The following is a 9,748-nucleotide window of genomic DNA, read 5'->3' as shown; positions in this document are numbered from 1 at the left end:
TGAGTGTTGGCCACCGATATGAGCCGGAGAGCCATGACATCATCAGTAAATGTGAGAAAACAATGCAAACAGAGCAGAAATGTGTCTGTCTGTGCTCTGAATGTGTGGGTAACAGTGACTCCCAGACAACACAGTGTGCTAGTTAAACTTCACAAAGTAACAACATTCATACATTCATAGCCTTAAGCACATTGCAGCTTTAAATATAACCTTTCATCTACAGTAAGCATTATATATATATATATATATTCAAGTATACCGTTTCCCCAGAGACTTGTATTCCTGTATCTCATAAAAAGTTAAATGATAAATGTGTAATTAAACTGTAACAGAAAATCTTTTCGAAATAGGCCCATATGTGCTCAGACTTGCAGTCTAACTGGAACTGTGTTCCATACACGCTATGAATATCCTGTCAGTCAGCGAGGCAGGAAACAGGCAGCCAGCGGGTTGTCTGGCTGGCTCTACCAGGCCTGCGGGGGTCAAGCCTGTCAGGTGGGGGTTAGGCAGGTGAGGCTGTCAGTGAAACAAAGGGCCACTACCAGCAGCCCCTCCTCCTCTTTCCCCATCCCGTCTGCCTTCCCTTCCCCTTCAGAACAATAACCACCAACAGGAACAGGAAGTGATGTGGAGAGGAGGTTGATCTAACCAGGGCAATTCCTTTGGCCGGGTCAGATGAGGAAAGAGAAGGTAGGAAGGACAGGCGTGGAAATGAGAAGAGATAGAAAACACACTGCAAGTGGTGGCAGAGTATCCTGTTTGGGTGTGTGTCTGTGTATGTGTGTGTGTGTGCGTGTGTGTGTAACTTTCCTATTTATAGAATATTCCAATAGTGTCTCACAGTGTTGACTGTGGTGTTGAGTAGTGACTTAAAGTTAGAGGAAATAGTGTATTTAAACTTATATGATATAAGACCTACACTATTCATCTATATTTACACAATATTCCTATTTTATCCTGGCAGATTTTATCATTACGAACACACTTCCCTGTCCTGGCAGAAATCAGAAGATGCCCATGTGACCTTGACTGTGAGTAAGGCCATGACAGCAGTGTGTGCATGTTAACACTAGCCTCCTCATTGTTATTTTGACTCCAGGGCCTCCATGGAGGCCAGCTGGGGTGCAGCGTCTCCCTTCTCTCAGTCTTCCTTGAGAATGTGAGCAGGCGTGTGGCATTGAGAGTCAGCAGCCCATTCCTGCTCTCATAGCACAAAGACAAGCATGTGGCACTTGACAGCGATGCCCGATGAGCGACGCAGCCCTGCCTTTTAAGATGCAGCTGAGGGGTCCCTGCCCTGAAAGGTGACACCTCAGCCTGCGCCACCGAGGCTCCTTGCGTCTTTTCTTTCCCCCCACTTGCGGACTCCTGTCTGTCCTCGGCTGCTAATTTCCGTCACACTTTCTCTCCTGAGCCGGGGGGGCAAGCCTGTGTTGTATGTTATTAATACTATTGTTAACTGCACACTCAAGGCTGGCCTCCCAGACTCAACTCATCATGTTACAGGTATATTGTGCACAACAGAGAATTGGCCAATCCAGCTTTATATAATACCATCTATAAATATCAGAGGGAATGACTTGGCCAATTATGGTTAGATGCAAGCTGCCTTGATGGCAACAGACTTTAAGGATTTCTTCTTGGCCTAAAAGCAGGAGGTGTGTTTTGACTGGGGTGTTATTTCTGAGATTTAAGATTAAGGGAGAGATTATTTTCGTAGAAGCTAAATCTAAAAATGAGCATATTATATGTAAGAGACAACTGTGGGATCAGGAGTGAATACTGATTTCCATTTGGTCCACAAAAACTGCAGTTCACTTTGCCAAGCAGATCAGAAATTCTATCAAAACTCTGGTTCAGTGACTGTTGTAAGGTTTGATGTGGCACAGCGCCCTCTAGAGGTGAATATCTGGGAATCGTTTTGGACCTTTATTTTACCACTGCAAACAGTGACATTTAAAAAATCCTTCATTCTTATTCTCACTTGCAAACTTAAGTATTATTACACTTATTTACCTGAGCTCCAGAGAATAAATTCTAAATGACTACAATTCAAACACACATGGATCATTCATTAGCTGGAGCTGATATGCATCATTCTGAATATAGTAGATTTGACCTTTTTTGACCTTTTTTGAATTTGATTTGAACATTTTATAATAATATAGCACCAATTTTGTTCCTTTTATTGCATTTATCGGTGGTGCAAACAACAAGAACTAAGATTTGAAAGAAAGAATTGATTTTGTTTGTAAGCGACAGTTTAATTCATTGGTGGTACTAAAATCTCCCTCTGACTTCTCTGACGAATACATGCTGCCTAGTGTCCTCCTGCTTCAGTTGGTTTTTCCTTTTGTCTCCACTTCAGTCCATTTCTTATTATTTCACCCTCATTTATTCATCCATATTTATACTTTTTATTACGGTCATTTTACATGTCAGTTACTGGTGGAGATATGAAGGTTTTTTTTTTAATGAACAGTGGGGCAGATGTAGGATAAATACATGATATTAACTATGTAATCACTTGAGAGCTATTCCTTGAGGTTTCTTCCATGTAAGTATGTAGCTTGGTAAAAGCTGGTTGGAATTGCTTGATATATACAAGCCCTAATTTCTTCAAACTCGTGGGATATCAAGTTGTGATAATTGTTACATTGTTAAATCATTGCCGTCCTGATGGGAGTCTTCGTAATATGTTTATGGTTATTTAGAGTCTGTGTTTCTTTAAGTATGTGGACAGCTGAACACTATACCAATAAGTGTCATCCACTTTTCTAGTTTCAAACGTTTTCACTAGAGTTTCAATCTTGGCTGCAACAAAACAACAACAACAACAACAACAACAACAACAACAACAACAACAAAACAGGTTCAAGCTTAAATGTGCTGTATTGGATTAGAGAAACCAGTGTTGTCCATGTACACAGATCATGTATAGCATGTAACGCAGATTGGTGCCAGGCCATAAGAGCCCTGAAAGCCCAATGGGTAAATGTCTTATTCCATTTTATGTCCAGATGCAGATTATACCAAAACTTTAAAAGAACTCTAAGCCCAGAAACTGTTGTATGGAGTGAACATTGCTGTTCATTGGTGGAGGCATCAGTAGGCGACAGGGAGACTTTTTTCCCCCTATGGGGCCATCTGGTGGGTTGATCTGGCCATAGCCAAAACAATAAATTCAGGCAATTAAATGGGGGATAATGAACTCAATACATACAATTATGTCATAACTGTAATAATTATATTTGATTGAATTTAAATTAACTGTTAACTTTTTAAAAATGCACTAATGTAAGGATGTCCCAGGGATAACACTGTTAAAACTAGTATTTATTGGAACCACCTCTCATGAGAATCCGGAAAGTTTACAGAAAAAGTCAATGTAACATTCTTTTGAATGATTTTGACAGACATTTGCTATGTGTACGATGTGTCAGCTGACAGTGAACAGCAGCTGGCAGTTGCAGTACACCCACACTTATTTTCAAAGATGATTTATGTTATTATCAGTTCACGCTCGTGGACAGAACAGTTGTTTTACCTGTTTTTTAATGACATCTTGCCAAATTAAATGTGTACACTATGTTACATCTCCGGTGCACACCTGTTCTGTTCTTTCCTGTGGAGCAACAAGTCGCTGCAGTAACGGCCTCCTACCTGCGGGGACGCTGTTTCACATCATCGGACCTCTTTATGACAACTGGTTCCGCACGCGGAAGGAAACCCGCCATTGAAGCAACCTCACAACGTGAGCGTTTCGTTAAAGTGCACTGTTGAAAAGGTGCTAATTTTTCTTCTTATACCTACCGCTGGTATTTTGTTGGAGCCATGGCGTACAGAGGACAAGGACAGAAGGTCCAGAAGGTTATGGTGCAGCCCATTGTATCCTTTTTAATGCAGTGAACGAAAGACGCGGTTTAATTGCTCGCTACATAACTTAGCGGCTAGGCTAACCTTTTCTAGTTAGCTAGCTAGTCATTCATTCTAACGAGTGTGTGCGAGGTCAAACAGAGCTATTGTGTTACAATTACTTCTTACAAGCAGGGTGCTGTCTATTGATTTTAAATGTTTTTACAAACACTTCTGGTTCTATGAAGCGCGTGTATAGACACAACTGCTGTAACGTTACCTGCGTGTATCGCGCTCAACTGCGTAACGTTACGACAATTCTGGTATTCTGTGTTGCGGCTACCTTTAGCGTTACATACAAGATTACGTGTGCATTACTGGTTTTATTAGAGAAATGTCCAAATTAAAATGAGATTGGAGACTTTGCGTTATGCAATTCGAATTTTACATGGACATGTTCAGCGTAACGTTACTTTTACAAACGCTTATTTCCTGTGTCAAAATGTCTGAAATGCCACCAGCCAACATGATCAGTCCATTACCCATTAATGTGCAGTAACCCTTTATGGGATATTTAGCTTGTATCGGTGTGTGTTTGCCTTTGAACAATACATTTCCTTGACTCCATGTATCAGAACCTAATTTTCAGGTATCTACAGAATGTAAGTATTAAGTCAAATCTTTTTCTACATTTTCTTGATTTGTTTTGTGTGATGTATGAAAAAAGTGGAATAATCCCATGTCCTTCTCATCCCCAGCGCTCACGGATCCAGGTCTGGTTGTATGAACAGGTGAACATGCGGATAGAGGGCTGCATCATTGTAAGTTTTTTGTTGTTGTTGTTGTTGAAATGGAATAGAAAATGAGTAAAAGTTGTATTAATTTGATTTCAATTTATTTAAATTTTTGCATAATTGACACTACAGGGTTATCACTGAATAAGTGCAGTAAGTAGATTGGATCTGGAGTAGATTCTTAGACCATGTCCACACTAAAGCTGTTAAATGTGAGATTACTGGTTGCAACATGCACCTACAAAAGAGGGTCGGTTACTTCTTACGGTTTGACTTGAGTCCTAATTTTTTACAGTAATTATTACTGCGCTCTTATTAAATCACTATCTTATAGTCTACAAGTTTTCGGACTCCATAAATGTAAATGGAGATCAATGATGAATAGTATTGTAATACCTGACCGATAAATTGGCTGGCAGATATCAGCTACCGAATTTGTAAGAGATCTGTTTTCTCTGTCCATGCGAAAACACCAGCCTGGCATCTTGGATTCATCCACAAAGTAGGGCACTTCTGAAGTGCTCCATATTGGGGCAGGGCTTAATTTTAGGAACACTGGAGAGCTTAATAAAAAATTTTTTTCGACAAAACAATTAATCTCTTTTTGAAAATAAAATATGTTCTGTGTGTATGCAATGCAAAGACAAGCTGATTTAATTAAAAGATAACTAAAGAATATTGAGATATAGGGTGTACATGGGACTTTAGAGGCTGCTAATTCTTGTAAGGAATTGCAGTTATTGTTGGGGTTTGATAGCATTTTATCCATTCTGAATCCACAAATCCACATACAAATTGTTGTGATGAATCGGCTCATTCAGTATGAATTCAGTCAAATCCCCCCCCTTCATTTCTTGAGGTGTTAAAAACACCTCAAGAGATGCAGCTGAAATCTGTAGGATGAGAGGACAGACACAGGTTTGAGTGGCAGCATAATGAATGTTCACAACTTGTACCTACAACTTAAAAATGAGATCAGATTGAACATTTTAATGTATAAAAGTAAAATGTTGATAGCAGGGGTAGGTTGACCCATTATCTGTCTGGCCGATTATCGGGGCCAATATTCAGCATGTTTTGTATCTGTTTTGTGTTAGATTTCCTACAGAATAAATACATTTAAAAATGCAGTACTTTGACTGTATTGCAACAGTCCTCTCTCTGTAAGTGGTCACCACTCTGTGCTCTGTGTCCACAACACTATCTGATGTTATGAGTCAATCAGCACTAAATCAGAATTTGCAAAGTAACTGGTAGCTAAATTTATCAAGTAAATGTAGTGGAGTGAAAGTATTAAGTAGCAGTAAATTAAAATACTGAAGCAAAGAACCTCAAAATTGTACATAAGTACAGTACTTGAGTAAATTGGAGTTGGAAAATGGTGTCCTGATGCTTTTCAACTTTTAGATTTTACTAGTTCAGAATAGTCTTGCCTTGCTGAAAGCCTCAGTGGTTGAAACGGAGGCATGTCCTACTGTTAATGAATCAATAGATATTAAAGACTTTCAACTCATCACCGTCTTGGGTGCCTCAGACTTCAACGTTGATTGAGTATATCTCTGGCACAATGAAATATTATGGCCTTTTGACTTTTGCCCGCCTTATTTTTTTTTTTACAAGCAACTTTATTAAAATACTAGAGTTTCTGATTCAGAAATATGGACCTGATGTGCTGAAAATATTTCTACAATACAAATCTATGAAGGTTTAACTGGAGGAGATGTTACTTAATAGAAGTGGCGATGGCTGAATGTCAGTAAATGCAGGAAGAGGGAGCAGCATCATGTTAAGTTCACTAAATTGACACAATGCCCAGTGAATGACATGGCATGGTGTGCATGGCATTGTTCATGTGGGTGTGTGTGAGAATGATGTGACTCACACACATGTTCACATGCATCATCATGCACGTGCAGCCAGACTGGCTACCAAAACAAAGAACAGAGAAGATCCGATTACAACAGAGACAGTGTGTGTGTGTGTGATGTCATTCTGTTTCAGGACAACATCACTCCACTGTATCTTTTTTACAGAAAATAGCTGTTTGCTGGTATTTTAAGGCTCAAAATAAAATATTTACCCTTTAAGTTGCATGTAAAGACAATCGCCTTCAGGGTCATCGCAGTCCAGGGTAACATCCTCTGTTGTGGGTGACCTGTTAGCCTGTTGGTAAAGACTCATACAACATCCATGGTCCAATTCTAGCTGGGGACCTTTGTTGCATGTCAGACCTCTATCACTCTCCTTCTCTATGTCTACTGTTGCTCTTTGCAAAATCAGCGGGCAAAATGCATAAGCCCCCATATACAGTGTATCAGTACTAGAGGTGTGATGAGATCACGTACTACGAGATCTTGCCATATTAAAACGTGACAATATTTCTCATGGAGGTGAAAAGCCTCAAAAATAGCATTGAAGATGCCCCCGCCATTTGTAAATCCTTTTCTGTGGCAGCATTTTTGGGTGCTCAGTGGAAACGATAAACGATAGAGAGTGACGGACATGACACAAACGGTATGTAAGTAAAAAATAAAAAATAGTGCTGTACACCGCAACACAATCACTATGCAAAGACACCTACAGAACCACCACAGCTCTCTACTGTGAAGAAAACACTGAAAGGCCAGACAACACTGATGAATGCCTTTGTATCTCAACTTCCACAGTGCTAGAGCCACGGCAATAAGGAAAGACGTGTTTTCATTGTAGCTGATATGAGGCAGTTTCCCGTGGTGGAAAATCAGTGACTCCTCCATACATTAGAACTGAAGTACACAATTCCATCACGCGCTCATTTTTAATCGCACAGTGGTCCCGAACCTCCACAAAAATAGCATACCTTTCCATCCCTGCTACCTCTGTTCCAAGTGAGCGTGTCTTTTCAACTGCAGGAGACATGGATAGTGGCCAAAGATGTCAACTGCTGCCAGAAAACGTAGACATGCTTATATTCTTGAAAAAGAACATGGCCATATCTTAGGCTGGGCAGTGTAGTTGTAGCCAGCTTTCAGCTTTGTATCATGCGTGAATAAAAATTTGGTCAGTCTGTTTGCACTGTAAGTATTGAGAGGGTACTACTTTAATAATGGTTGTACTTGCCTAAAATAAGACTAAGAAAAATGTTGTCGTATTCATTCTCAGTCAGAAAGTAGAACTGAAGTGACATTCATTGAAAGATGATTACTAGTTAAAACCTTTCATAATGGACCTGCATTGTTGTTTTCTTAAAAATAATGTTAAAATATTGCCATGTCTTGTTCTCGTGAACCCTGTATCATGTATTGTCTGGTCTCGTGAGCTGACTGTATTGTCAGAGCCCTAATAGGTACATAGTAAATATTGATAATGGGCTTAATTTGAGCATTAAAAGTTTTAATATAATTCAAACATTAAAATAACAAATAATGGCATTCGAATGGGATTATAAAGGAAGATTGAAAGCATTATTATACAGTGTATCACCATATCTTTCAAGTTTCCAGTCCAGCCCATACATGTTATGTTGTCTGTTGAAAGACCTGTGTAGACAGCAAATTTATTACTTGATTTTAAAAACAAACAAAAAAAAGAGAATTGTGATCACAACAGAAATCTTGGAGCCCGTGTATGTGGTTGACAGACATTTCTATAAATGAAACTTACAGCTCTGTTCCCTCTCTGTCTTAGGGTTTTGATGAGTACATGAACCTGGTTCTAGATGATGCTGAGGAGGTCCACATGAAGACCAAGAACAGAAAGCCGCTGGGTAGGAGCACAATGCATTAGAACACCTGTTTTTTGGAGCCTTATCTCGGTTTAGCTTTGCTTAGCAGTGATTTGGACACATGCATGTCAGCACACTTGACACTTTCACTCGGACATTTACTGACCTATGATGCTGCACAAATCATTTCCAAAGCAGACACATCACACCTGAGCTGTGAGGGGAAGGACTAATGGCGAGAAACCAAACATGTTACTGATCCTTCACGTATCCTCTGTAGCCAACATGCTGGGTTCTCAATGCTTTGTCCAAAAGTGAACTGACACTATGTATCTCTTTCCATCTATCATCCTGCTATTCTGATCCACCTCCACTTGGGTTTCTCCCTCTTTCTTCCTCTGTGTCTCCCAGGGAGGATCATGTTGAAAGGAGACAACATTACCTTGCTGCAGAGTGTGTCCAACTAGGACATGAAGACACCTACACATTTTACCTTTCCTAGAAAGACACATTTCCCCTCTTTTGTTTTTGTTAATGGTGTTGAGTATGTTTGTGTTTCTATAACATGAATATTGTTTCTTTCTATCACATGTTTTGATTTTGAGAATAAAGTTTCTTTTCTTACAGTTGTCTGTATTTGAACTCTTACTAAATGTTTCTAACTAGTCGTTTGCATGAGTATGTGGGTCATTGGGCTGAAGTGCCATCTAGTGGCAGACAACACTATTGCAATGCACGTATGTAGGTCAAACTTGCAGCTCCTAATACAGTTTACAGAAGCTGTAACCAGTACATCTACAAAGTACATCTACTTGAAAGGTAAATACAATTAACCTGTTTGTGTATTTTCTACTGGAATCATTTCCTATACTGTAAAATGTAGTGTTCTATAACAGAAGGGGCATTGTACTTCTCAGCACAGTGTAATGCAAGTAAAAAGGTTAAAAAGATGATTACTGAAAGAAACATGAAATCAGCTGAAATACAACAAAATGTGGCTCACAATTGAAGCACATGTCCAGATTGTTAATTCTCTGTACAGGCTACCATGTGTTAAATATATGTATGTGTGTATATAAACAATTGCCCAGTTTCGACAACTGATCCATTTTTGTGGATAATTATAGATTAATGTTACATTTTAGAATAATATTTCATCAAAGTGGGCGGAACAAGTTTATTACTATGTTTAAATCAAATATTGTAGTGTCTGTACTGCTGGAGGTGAGCTTCATTTTCAGAAGTTTAAATTCAGTTTTACATAGAGTACAATAAATCATCTCTGTTGTCTAATATTGAAACCACAGACTAGCTTGTCTGTTTGGTTTTTGGTATTAGTTTGAGAAAAGTACCTTGCTTGTAGTTGAATTGATTAACGTAATTACGTAGTTGTTCA

At 39.2% G+C, this 9,748-nt stretch overlaps 1 protein-coding gene across 1 annotated transcript; it reads left to right on the top strand.

Annotated features, from left to right (window-relative positions):
- The first annotated feature begins 3,702 nt into the window (after positions 1-3,702).
- Positions 3,703-8,978, top strand: snrpe (small nuclear ribonucleoprotein polypeptide E). Its single transcript, XM_084347083.1, has 5 exons — positions 3,703-3,888; positions 4,491-4,517; positions 4,614-4,676; positions 8,316-8,394; positions 8,764-8,978. The coding sequence occupies exons 1-5, from the start codon at positions 3,835-3,837 to the stop codon at positions 8,817-8,819; spliced, it is 279 nt and encodes a 92-aa protein (XP_084203209.1). The 5' UTR covers positions 3,703-3,834; the 3' UTR covers positions 8,820-8,978.
- The last annotated feature ends 770 nt before the right edge of the window (positions 8,979-9,748 follow it).

Source organism: Pagrus pagrus (genome assembly GCF_965226575.1).
Source record: "Pagrus pagrus genome assembly, chromosome: 3".
Classification (NCBI taxonomy): Eukaryota; Metazoa; Chordata; class Actinopteri; order Spariformes; family Sparidae; genus Pagrus; species Pagrus pagrus.
This window is presented reverse-complemented; position numbering and strand designations above follow the sequence as displayed.